Genomic DNA, 13,471 nt, shown 5'->3' on the forward strand with positions numbered 1-13,471 from the left:
GTGTTGATATACAGTAGAGGAGGCTGGTGTGACCTTTGACCTTCAAAACGCAGATATACAGTAGACTTTGCCTTGTGTTCACATCACATATCGATAAAGTATTTTACGCACATGTATGTAAACTGTGCCGTTCTGCATTTTATGTCTTTTAATGTTTTTTTTACTTGTGTTTTCCAGCTGTCACCATCTTTGTCCTGTCCTGTGTTTTACTTTTGTAAGAATCATTGAGTTTGTTGTAAGCCATCGGATCTGAGCGTATGCCTCTGGGGTGGACTCTGTCCTCTGAAAGGCGGTTTGTCTTTTCCGTCTTCTTAATTTATCTTGTGCCTTAAAATTCCCACGACCGAGAGATATTTACGTGTATGAAAAAGAACCAACCAAATGCTACAATGGTTTGCCATGTTTTCGAATGTCTCCTAAATGTCTTTTAAAACAAATAAAGAGCTTTAGCTGGCTATAGCAGCATGAAGCTGTACAGCACTCTGGCGTCTGACCGTTCTTTTCACAGTTTAAGGTGCCGTCGAGGATCATCCAAGTATTATAACACTCCCTGGCAGCCATGTTAGAGGTGTAACTCTTCTGCAACACGACCTGATTACTTTTCTTAAAGCACCAATACAGAGAGTTTTATATTAATATGTGAAATGATAACGTGAGAAATTAATCTGCAGCTCCTTTCAGCTCTCTGAAGCTTTATAGTGAGTTTCAGCTAATTTTTTTTTAGCCGTCCGGCCCACAACTTTGCTGTTTTGCTTCACTCTCACAGCTCTCACAGTGTCGTTTTCAGCCACAGCAGACAGCTGTTTGAGGAGGAAAAGGCGTAAAAACAGCAAATGGACACAGTTAGAGACCAGCTGGTGAACATTGTTGGATCATTTAACAGCTAAAGAGCAAGATATTTCCCTCAGGAGGTGGTGGAGACCAAAAATTTAGCTAAAAGGAGCGTGAATACTGGACTTCAATTCATCGGATCGACGCGAACATGACTTCAATATTGTCTGATGTGTAAATAAGTTTGCTAAGTGTTCAAAAAGAACTTAAAAACAATGAAACAATAAAAGAGACAAATCTATTGGTGCCTCAACTCCCAACACATTCATTTGTTTGTCCAATATACTGCAGGGATTTATTTTTTTAATTACATTCTAAAAGATTGGCAATGCTCATGGTGCAGTGTAATACAATATTCTAGATTTTATAGCATACAAACAGTACACCAGTGCATGGAAATAAAGGGAACACAACACATTTCACATACAATGTGAGAACAGGACTAATGAGGTCTCTCCTGCTCTTAGTGGGGACTCTGAATCTGCTGCCTGATCGACTTTAAGGAGAGACCTACTTGAACCCACAGAAGATAAACGCCATCAGTCCTTTATTCTCGATATATCCCTGAGGTGATTTTGTAGTTGTCTTAATGTAGATGTTAAAATTTAAGTGAAGGACTACACCAAGATTTCTGGTCTGGTTTGTCATCTATAAACATTAGCGGTGGTGAGAACACTGACTTCTTCTTCAGGTCCAAAAACAATGATTTCTGTTTTAGTTTCGTTTGTGGGGCCACATCCACATCCTGGTAATATTGTTATATAAATCTGTGTGTCGTCTGCATAATGTTGTCAAATATTTTGTTGTTTTCCATAAAGTGCGCTTAGAGGCCTCATAGTTTTCCCTACAGCCTATTAAAATCACTCCTCCCTCCCCATATCTTGATGAATCAGACTCTGACCCACTTGGATAGCCTCTGGATATTAGTGCAAGAGGTAACACACACACACAATACTTGTCATTTCTCCCATAAATGTAAATCTAATGTGTGCAGGTCACAAAAAAAGAAAGTTTAAGAATGTGCTGCATGCTGACTGAAGATCTATGGGTATTTTAAGTGAATGAAAGTGAAATCAGTGAAAGTGAATGTGTATTTCTATCCTTATGAGGACCAGGTGCCCTCTAAAATGAGCTGCTGTGGCCCTTTTAATCATCCATTAGTACCCCGTCTCTGAGCATTTTCTACAGTTTTAAGATATTACGTGGTAATTTAATTGAATGTAAATCACCTCAAGAGCATGCAACAAGTAAAATTCACTGCAATAATGTTAGTTTTAAAATAGGCTAGATTAACCTCTGAGCTGTGGGCCCCTTTTATCGCCCTATTGGTGGTAATTTACTCTGTGTATAAACACAGATATATTCAGGAGGACACGACATGCACAGTTTGACACTAGAACCAGCACTGAAGCTGTGATAATGTGCTTCAGTCCTGAATATTCTTAAACAAACCTGACCACCATATAACAAATGTCACAAGGTGACTACAGGGCTCTTGGGGCCACTGAGTGTTTGGGGCCCCTACAATAGTTAACCTTAACCTTGTGCCAAGAAATTTGACCCTGGGTTAGGATTATTTGAGGTATAACAGAAATTTGAGATATAGCACGTTAATCAGTGAGCTTTGGAGGTGATCTCAATGTTCTTATCTAATCTTGGACAAGAAAGTGAATATTGTCAGTGTATTTCGCAACACTTTTCATTTGAAAAAGAAAAAAGAAAAATAGTTTTGTCAAATTTTCTTCAAAAACATCCTGCAAATATAAACCAATAGTCATACGTCATTTTCTGATATTAGCTTGTTTTAAGAAGAGTTTTCTTAAACTCTTTTTTTTTTTCATTTTATCCCAAACTTCAGCGGCCTTGGCCACATTTCTTCAATTCATCTGCGCTCAACTCAGAACCTGCTTGTTTGTCCGACAGCGCCTGAAGGCAGCAGTAGTGCTGAATCAGAGCAGAGGGCTCCCTGAACCCGTCAAGTCAGTTTAAACAAGATTAAATCCGGATATTGACCGATTTGACCTTCAAAACAAACATTTAAAAGGATGGACGATAATAGGAAAATGTGTATTATGAGACTAAACTCTGTCTGTATAATAAAAAAGATTAGACTAAAGACTAAAACCTGTTAATTCCTAGTTTAAGTGATAGAAGAGACTTCTGTAAATGTATATTTAATTTCTTACACATGTAATTTATTTTTACAAAATATGTTTAAGATAAAAACACAAATGAGGAAGAAAAAAATCAAATTCAAAGTGAACCATATTGATACAAATCTTCTTAAAAGCATTTCACTTAAAATGGAGGCCGACTGCAGCATACTGAGTTTTTTCTCAATGGTAACTTTATTTTGACACATTGTGTGGAAATGAACACAATAAGACTCAAAACAAGGAAACACGTGAGTATATTTCTAAAAGCACTGTATGACTGATGTTTTATGTTTCGTCTCATTTGTTCTTCTTCAGCTTTGTTTTTAAATTCTACTGTTGAAGCACTTTGTGATTATTGCTACAGATCTAGATAACTTTTATACAAATAAACAAGTTTACTGCTTGAGTCCAATTAGATTTCCCCTCCCCACCTTTTCTCCTTTGCATCGCACTTCACTAAATGTGCAGTTTACCGAAGCTGCAAGGCTTTTATTTTGAAAAACCTCAACAGGAAACACTACCTATAACCACTGGCGCATTGACACTCGTGCCTCCAGCAGCAGCAGCAGCAGCAGCAGAAACGCCCTGCATCCTCTCTGCTCTCCTCCGACATCCATCCCCGCCCGTGTGCTCCGGCTCTCCTGCGCTCCTCCAGCCGCGGAGGAGCCACTCTGAGCGGGAAGGAAGACGAACCAAACCTCCCTGGAAGAAATGGCGTTTTAACACTTTGCGAGAATAACCCAGAAGAGACATGGATCATTTGCCGATTTCCTTCCTCCACCAGCACCTCCTCCTCCTCCTCCTCCTCCTCTTCGCTTCCCAGAGCTGCTTCCCCGTTTCTGCGGACAGGAGATTCGGTGAGTAAATTAGATTATTTTCCCAGTAATGCCGGACTGTCTCCGGTCCTGCAGGGACCTCCTCAGAGCCATTTTGCAGTCAGACTGTTTTTTGATTTTGATCCGTGTCAACATTTTATCGGCGGTGCTGCCAGGAACCGGCAGGCTGGTTCACTGCAGCTTCACCTGAGCCGAGGAAAAACAAACACAGTGATCATGTAAATACGCTTCAGCAGAAAAAACCCCTGCAAACACACGAAACCTCAGAGGAATATCTTCGAAATTAGAGAAGAGAAACTCATCCTGGGTTTGGAGCTAATACAGGAAAATTGGCCATTAATTTGTTAAGAGGGCCTGAACCTGTCAGTCTGTGACAATAATACAATCTTTAGAAATAAATATTAGAAATAAAACTACGAGAAAGAAAAATGTGAAAATAGTTTTATTTGTGTAAAATAAAAGATAGAATAATTGAAAATGGAACATAATAGTTTTTGAAATGATTTAGATTTTTTAGGTTTTCTTTTACATAATGCTAAAATAAAAAAACATATGCAATATAAGTCAAAGTGATATATACAAAATAAAGTATACAACAACAACAAATTGCCAATAAAAATGCAAAAAAATTATAAATAATAAAGTAATTAAAGTAAACAAAAAAAAAAGAATAAAGGATTAAGATTTAATTTTTAAAAATAATTCAGAAATGATCTCACAACAAAACAGACTAAATGAAAATACAGCATAATCAATAAAAAAAAAAGAAATATTCTAAATAAATGTGTGTACCATAATCCCAGATGAATCACTGATGTCAAATACTTATTTATTTAAAAAAATATTAAAATGAAAATAAATAAAAAGAAAAAAATAATGATTTAAAAAAGAATTCAAGAAATCAGCAGGGAAATATGTTAAAATTAATGTATTAAATTGATAAAGTAAGCGCAGGGAAATATAGAAACACTGACAGGATACCACACCAGTGCCAGATATTAAATAATAATAATTTACAGGCAGAGCTGCTCTGTGTTCACTCACTTGTAAACAAGAACAGGCAGCAACCATCAGTGAGAACATAGCAAAGCTCTGTGCTCCTGACAGAGACAGCTATTGATCGGAAACATAAAGGTGTGTGTGTGTGTGTGTGTGTGTGTTGTAGACTGGAGACGTTCATTTCTCTCATGCACAGAGTCTATAAATAGCCGATATCTAATATTCCCCCACTGATTTGAGAATCAGAGCCTGCAGGATGACTGATGCAGAAATGTGTTGTAGGAGATGGAGAGAGGAGGAGGAAGAGCAGGAAGAAGCTGGTGCTGAGAGGGAGGTGTGTGTGTGTGTGTGTCCAGACCCTCCTCCTCCTCCTCCTCTCCTTCAGATTACATAACCAGCACACAGAGAGTATGGCTGCCACAGGACAGACTCAGCTGAGGAGACGAGCAGTTAAACAACAGAGAGCGGCGAGCTGCAGCGCTCAGTCTCCATTTACACATTTATATTTAGGAACCGTCAGCGTTCTCTCCACAGCCTTTAATATCTTCGTCCAGCTGCACTGTTATCGATCTATACGGTTCAATGGACATGTTTTTGACATGTCATGACGTCTTTTCTTCGTAAAAATCTTTTGTTATTCATAAACAAAAGATAAAAATATCTTCCTGACTTATTATGATAATCAGATTTTTCTGCTTTATGCTTTAAGACCAGCTTTTGAGGAGCTTACACATACACGAAGTACCGCAAATAAAAAGCGGCAACAGACTCCAGTTTTGGTGATGTTGTTGTAATGTCCATATGCAATGTGATCTACCATGGATTAATATAAACAGGGAAAAACTGAGTAAAAAACTACAATAATAAGCCCCCCTTGTATTGATAACACAAATATTAGACCTAACTGAATACTTCACCTCTTTAAAAAAAGAGTGGAATAGATTATAAGATGGAATAGAAGTCAGAAGTCCCATGAGAAGGCCTCATGGGTGAACGGGCTGCGTTCGACCCGTCTAGTCACCCTGACCTCCTCCTTATCGCTCTGCTTTTGGTCTCCTCCAGCTCTTAAGGCAAATGTGTGGCTCTTTCGATGGTCTCTGGCTGCGTCTGTCTGCTGTTTTCGCTTTAAACAGACTTAAAAACCTTCAGACATGGATAAACTCGGAATGAATGGAATGAGGTGAAGCTGTCCCTATTAAATGTCTCTCATTATTCCCCATGGCAGCTGAATATTACAAATTGTAATCACAATGTATTTTATAGAGAACTTTTGCACATAATGTTGTTACAGCATTTTGAAGATGTTCCTGTTATGAGCCTTTAGTATATTTCCACTACCGTGCTTGTCTGTCTGCAGTATTGAACAGTGACCGTGTTACATTTCATACTAGTTTTATCTTGTGTTGTATCTAAACACAAGTACAGCTCTTTCCTGAATAGTCTGTTAATGCTTGGCAGTGTTTTTGTCTTGCTGACCCCTGATGGAGGTCAATTTTTTTTGTGTCATAATGTTCCTTTGCGCAGTTTCTTGTGTATTTTAGGAAATAATATGTTTATGAATCAAATGGGGCTTTTTTTTAATTGACAGGAAGTTTCCAAATGTGAAATGCGCCTGTGCAAAGTCAGAGAGGTTTCCACGCCGAAACAGTTTAAGTAAATCAGACGGAAAGTAGTTTGACAGTGAAGCAGCACACTGGAAAGACTCTGAACGTGATCCAGTTTCCATTCAGGGAGGAATCATCACTCTGTCGAGCTTCATAGAGCCAAAACCTCAACGTAATGCTAACAAACTGATAAACCTTCATTCTTAACTTTACATGTGATGATCGTGTGAAAATGTCCAGTTTGTGTTCGGTTCATGTTTGCTGCATAATCCCCTCATGGCTTTTTGCACTCATTGTGTTCCTGTAGACCCGAGAGTGAATGGTTTTTTAAAAAAAAAAATACAAAACTGAGATAAGAAATATCCAATCTAAAGCTCTGGTGGATGACTTTTTCCAGGTACCTCCCCTTCACTGATCACTGGTGTTGTAGCTGATGGCTACATGACGTAATGAAGCAGCATCCACGCTAAGAAGCAGCCCAGAGAGCTAAACAAACCCAGATCAGACGAAAATAAACAATAAGAAAAAGCCATAAGTGAGAAATGAACAAAAACAGTTTAATCCCAATACAACAAACCAGCGACAGTGGTACCATCACAGTTAACCCAAACTAAAAGCCTGATTAAAAAGACAGGTCTTTCATTTCTTTTTAAAAAAAGCCCAATAGAGTTTGGTGTGCGAATGTCCAAAGGGAATCAGTCTCACCAGATTTCTCGTGGACAACTTGTAAAAGGAAGACTGTGGAAGATCTGAGAGTTCTTGTTGTTGATGTAAAAAGAGCGACAGATGCTGATGAGCGACGGCGCTGCTTTGTGCGAGGCTGTAAGGAGACCCTGACTTCTCTGATCTCAGTGCTGCAGACAGAGTGACGGGTTTTTTGTTCTTCATAGTGAAAAAATGATAGACGTCATGTTGTACGTTTCTCATATTCCCATCACCATGCATCAGTGTAACCTGAGCTTCTCTCTCTGATGTTGCTATTTTGATCAAATGGGTATTCAAATGTAGTTTTCCTGTGCAGTTAGATAATTGCACATTCTTTCCGTGCCTATTTTCCTCTGAGCCGACCAGTAGGTTTGGAGGAAAGAGGTGAGCTAAGTGGAAGGTTTTTGCCGTCACAGCAGCAGCGGCACACTGCAGACCCACCTGTAGTATTACAGACTGTTTTAACTCCCTTTTCACCTGCCTCAGCAAGTCGTCTCCCGTCTGAACCGCCGACAATTGGTCCAGAACGCTGCTGCAAGTGCTGCTAAGCAGATCAAGTCACATCACACCCAGTCCTGTTCTCTCTACGCCGGCTTCACATCAGGTCCAGGACTCATTTTAAGGTTCTTGTTCTTACATACAGAGCCCTGCAGGCCCCAACATCTCTGATCACCGGCAGGTCCCTGAGGTCCTCTGACAAGGGTTTACTGTCAGTCCCTCGCACTCGACTAAAAGCCAAAGGTGATCGTACTTTTGAAGCGGAGGCTCCGACGTTGTGGTACAATATTCGATCTGCAGTCTCAGCTGATGCTTTTAAAACGCAGCTGAAAACACGTTTATTCAAACTGGCCTTCAGCCGCCTCCATTGTTCAGATCTGTTCCTTCTTATGGCTCATTGTTGTTTCTTTTACTGTTTTCATGATCTTATTTATGATGTTCTCATACATATTTAGTCTTTATTTTTCTTTTACTCCCGTGAAGCTCTGCTAAATAATCTTTACCTACTTGTAATCCTACCAAACATCGTCTGTGGTCACTATTAGTTTCTCTCTTTTAGACACTTTTAGCCTTTTTTTTTCCATGCTGGATGATGAAGTGGGAGCTCCAGGGTGTTTGGGGAACGCCGCCCGGTCGATGCACTATCTCCGTTTTGGGTTTCTTTTTTTTTTCTGCCGTGCTTCGGCAGCGAGACGCAGCTCAGCTGAACACGTGATACGTCCACCTTAGAGATGTCATCTGATGTGGGGGCCTGAACCTTCTGTTGTATTTCTGTCAGGACGAGTTGGTTGTTTTTTATGAAACAGGTGATATTTAAAGAGAACACGTTTCAGCTCAAAGGCCACTTCATGTGATTTGACCTATTTTGAGGTCTCAGGTACTTCAGTGTTTCCATTTTGGGAGAGTTTCTGCTTTTCTTTCACCACAATTCAGAGGGAAAATGTTGTGTTTTTTACTTTGCTCTATTTATCTCTTATCACTAGTTACTGTGCAGATTTAGATTTTCCATTAAAATGAGATTAAGATGATGAGGTGATGTCTTCATGTTTCTTATTCTATCCAAACAACAGTCCAAAACTGAATTGGACCAGTTTTGTGTGATTAAATCACTTCAGTGGTTCATGATGACATGTGAAATGCTGTTTCGCTTGTCAACATGTGACCTTTGTACATTTTACTGGTGAAATATCATATATTCTCACGTGAAAACATGGATTTCAAACGTGCTTTTTTCTGGTATTTGTGGAACTTTATGTCCACTTTTTAGTGTTTCATTCTTCATTCATTATTTCACTTTTTAAAATCAAATTCAACAGTGAAAAAAAAACATTCTTCACTATGAGTTCTTTCACTTTTAATACTTGATTACATTATATACTGCAAATACTTGTTCGAGAAGTATGTTTCTATCATGTGTTTGTATCACAACCCTCTGATTTTAAAATGAGGCCCGACTCTGTTTATTCTAATAGAGTATTTACTCTAACTCCATCCCATATCACAGCCATCACATATGATGCATGAAAGCACTTTTCAAATAGCATCTCTTCGAGGTGGCTGACTTTCAGTTCCTGTTTACTGACCTGTCGTGTCTCCTCTCGGTGTGTTTTGAACGTGAAGCCTCTCTGTGAGCCAGATTTCCCCTTCAGGGATCTGAACCACAGACTGCGCTCAGCTCAGGTCTCCTAATCATTAACCTGGACCTGGAGAAGGTCACTGCTGGTTCGCCTGGTGTGACCGTTCCCATGGCAACGCTCATTAAGATTTTATTCATGCTGATTGGTCGGATCGGTCGAGGCAGCCGCAGAGGGGGTTTACTGTAACTGTGCTGTCATTCATGTAGACAGACGAGGGTATATAATGTTAACTTTTAACCTTTTTTTGGAGCCTCTGCTGATTCTTGTTCATGATGGGAAGTAACTAAGCACATTTACTTCAGTATTGTACTTTCCCGTGTAGTTTGGAGGTATTTTACTTCAGTATTTACATTTTTTATTACTACCAGTACAGATGTGTGCCTCTTTGCATGCACTTGTTACCAGTAATCAGCTTTGGCTGCTGTTTTTCATCAAATCTCCTCCCTGTTGGTGGTTATCTTGAATCACAGATAACAGCTTAATATAAACAGGGGAATAGAAAAGGCTGTTAACTCAGGATTTGGCGGGTTTGTTAGTTAGAAAGCTTGTATTTACAGCATGTAGCTACAGCTCTTACTCACACTGTGACAGCGAAACTCACCAAGCGGAATAAATAATGACTTCTTAAGAATTTGATATGGTTCATTCTCACCTTTATACAACGTGTTTGCTATCCAGACAGTGGGGTTTGTGTTTACTTCACAGGAAGTAGGCGGTGGGTATGAAGCCTGCCACTGGCTGACTATTTCAGCTGATATCTGCCGTCGCCAGTCAGAGGTGATTTGGCAGTACTCCTAACTGTGGCAGTAACAGGCCCCACTGGCAGTGACTCGCCGATGTACCGATCTGTTCCACTTTGTCCACGTCCGTGATATGGGTTTGATAATGTTCAGCTAGAGCTAAAGAGTCCAGTGAGCTGGAGTACAGGCAGGCTTTACCTCCGGGGCACCAATGATCTCATTATGTTCGTCTTTTATCTCAGTAAATGTCACATCGCGCAGTCGACATATGTCTTTTACAGTTTTATGTGGTGAGTATTTCGTTTTTTTTATCGCCTCCTCACGAGAAAATGTTCCACCAAAACAAATTCTTCCCCACCGCCCCCGGCTTTAATTATCAAGGGTGACTGTGACTGGTTTAAAGAAACTCAAACAAGTCAGAGGGTTCTCTTCCCTTCACCAGAACGGTAATGGGATCAGCCAGACCTTTCTCCAGAAAGTATGGAGATGGTTCTGGCGATGAGAGACTAGTGTTTAGGAGGCCAAATTACCAGTTAGATACTAAGAAGAAACATGTAGAAAAGAGCTTTTTGTTTCCAAATTTAAACATTAAGTGTTACAGAAACACAGGCAAAAATCTGAGAAGCCGTGTACCTCTGCTAAGGTTAAAGGTTAAAGGTCATGTTTATAGTCTTCTTGGCTTATTCTTTGATCAGATAGTTTCTGATTTGAATCTAAATCTTACAAATTACTGCTTTAGTTTGTTTGGCTGCTCGAAGTTCGGCTTCTTCTGTTGAATGAAAAAAGAGGGTTACTGATTCTCAGATATCTTGCTGGCACTAATGAAACATATCCGACAGCACCAGACTCCCATTTTTGCAGCGTACTTTTGACTTATACTAAACACTCGTGTGGATTTTGCTGTGATGATTAAAATCACACAGAGCGAAGCGGCTCCTCTCAGGTGATCCTGCTGAGAAAAGCTGAGGATTATTCAGGATTCAGAAAAAAAAAAATACACACACACACATGGTGACTATAAACCTGACATCGTCCTGTGGTGAAATCCAGCTGTACCTGACGTTTGCTCGGTTACATTTGCTGGTGTTTGCTTTATTGATTGCATTGACTTGACGTCGATCAACAAATTGATCAATCTGGATTAGTGTTTACGGAGTGCAGAGACGGAGAGTGTGATGAAAAGCTGCTGTTTCCGGCTGTGTTTGACTGACGTCTCCTCCTGTTGTGGTTCCTTGCCAGCGTACAGGTGAAGCCACATCTGTTCGGGAGCGTTTATCTCAGTGAGACGTGTCTGTTCGGCCCTGCAGGGGTTTGTTGTGCTTCCTGCTCTCCGTGCTGTTCGGATTCACCGGAAAGCTCCCAGTCTGTTTTTAACTGGGAACTGATCCATCTGTCACCCAACTCACGTAAAGCTATCAGCATTTCCTCATAACCCTCAGATAGACCTCCACAATGACAACATAGTCTTTGGTTGCTGTATTTGAGATGCCATATATTTAATTAATGTGAAATAGGAAGTCTCACCTGCTGAAATTTGAGTGAAAGAAGATTCTGTTTCATTAAAAGTTGGGTTCTGAAACCTACTATGAGGAGTTAACTAGTTATGAAAGAGCCTCAGTTTAATACTGATGCTTCTATATGACCTACATAAGCAAAGGAGACCATCAGCGAGTGGATTGGCTGTTTCTTTTTTGTACCAGCGCAGACACTCTGCCACTACCGCTTATTCAGACTCTGCTCCCCGTCCTCCAGGCAGCACACGCTGTGGTGCTTGGTCTGGCCGGACGTTTTCCAGGAGCAGTTTGAGGTCCAAACTGGGTTAGCTTAGCTCTTAACCAAAGACCAAAGTATTTAAGAAGTGGACGTATCCTCCGGGTCTGACAAGTGAAGCCAATGCGGAAGTGCCGTGTGCCTGCCTTGTTTCTAATGGCCGACTCTGCTGGTTGAAGTCCGAATGAATGGAAGTCTATGAGAAAATGAGCCTTCTTTTCTCTTACCCCACAAAACATTTTCCTGATGAGTTTATGGTTTTAGTCGCTAGTTTACAGTCTTCTTCAACACAGCATGGTGTTCATTTAATAAATTGTTGTCCAATTTAGAGGAAAATAGGCGATAAATCAGGGGAGGCTTTAGGACAGAACTCTTCCGCCTCCACAAAACCGAGATGGCAATGGCCATGAAACCAAATGGCGAAGCTCGTGAAGCCAAACTTCTTCATAATGGCGGCAGTCTATGCTCTCATCAAGGCTCTCTTCTTTCCTCCTGGGGCTGTCGCACTGCCTGCTGGGGTGCCTGGTCCGGCTAGTCTGGCCGGATGGTCGGGAGATGCTGTGGTCAGTGATCGGCTATAAATCCAAACCCCATGATTCATTTTCTAACATATATTTTTATGTCTCTGTGGTTTCACGGTTGCTCAATGCAGTCTTGATTCCTGGAAACACTACCGCGTTTGTCCACAGGGACCGCCAAAATCAACACAAAGTGGAATTTCCATGTAAACAAGCTACGTTTACTGCAAAGTATATTTTATTGAGCAGAATTTAGCTGCACGTGAATAATTCATAGGACACAGGGTCACACAGGTGTCCATCCATTGAATGGCATCTGTCCCTAAATGAATTTGCAATTTTTTAAAACCAATTTTGAAACCAAGACTAAGCCTTTTCTTGCTGTAGTTGTCTGCCTACTGTTTTCCTGGGCACTAAAGGGAAAGGGTTTGCAATATTTCAGTTTTACCTCCAAATTAAATGAATTTTTCAGGCTCAAACATAAATGAAAGTTATATTTTGCAGGTAAAAGTTGTCAACACAAGTTGACATGATTACGCCCACAACATGCAATTAAAAACACTTCTAGAAAAGAAACACAGAACAACAACTGGTTTACTGTTGCTCCATAACACTTTGATTCTTTGTTGGAAAAATTAAAAATCCGCAGTCTATACGGTGCACTCTGTACGTAGCGAAGGCAGCCGGCGTCCGAGAGCTACAGTAAAAGAGTGCTCTGAATACAAAGCGCTGCTGCTTCATTCGACCAGTTGGATGGATCAATGCCGTGGCTTTGAACAATCAGTGGAAGGGAAAGAAAGAGGAGGATGAGAGGAAAATAAAAGGATGAGGGAGCAGGTTGTTTTGTCACTGCAGGAGACAGAGGAGAGGGGGACAAAGAGAGATTACCGCCAATTTAAGCAGGGCTGTTCTCACTCACCTCCTAATTGAGAAATGGATTTCCCGACTCTGCTGCGACGGAATAAAAATGATCAAATGCTGCCTTTGCTTCAAAATCCTTCCTTTTGTGTTTGTCTAGATTGTCAGGTGGCATGTTGTCATGATTGATCATTTCTCTCAGAGCCAATCAAGCCTAAACAAATTGGATTTTTGTCATCTTAAAAAACAAAGAAAACACTGAAGGCGTTGTACACTGTAGAAAACATGCCTCCTACATGCATATACAGAGAGACAACAC

The 13,471-nt window shown here is 40.4% G+C and overlaps 1 protein-coding gene across 1 annotated transcript in view; it reads left to right on the forward strand.

Moving 5' to 3' along the window:
* Positions 1-3,547: 3,547 nt before the first annotated feature.
* The window catches only part of LOC139213940 (receptor-type tyrosine-protein phosphatase N2-like), a 199,721-nt gene continuing 189,797 nt past the window's right edge, over positions 3,548-13,471 (forward strand). The window contains exon 1 of the mRNA XM_070844651.1: positions 3,548-3,844. Coding sequence (XP_070700752.1) covers positions 3,739-3,844 — 106 coding nt within the window. The 5' untranslated portion in view covers positions 3,548-3,738. The remainder of the gene's footprint in view (positions 3,845-13,471) is intronic.

Source organism: Pempheris klunzingeri, chromosome 15, assembly GCF_042242105.1.
Source record: "Pempheris klunzingeri isolate RE-2024b chromosome 15, fPemKlu1.hap1, whole genome shotgun sequence".
In the NCBI taxonomy this organism is placed as follows: Eukaryota; Metazoa; Chordata; class Actinopteri; order Acropomatiformes; family Pempheridae; genus Pempheris; species Pempheris klunzingeri.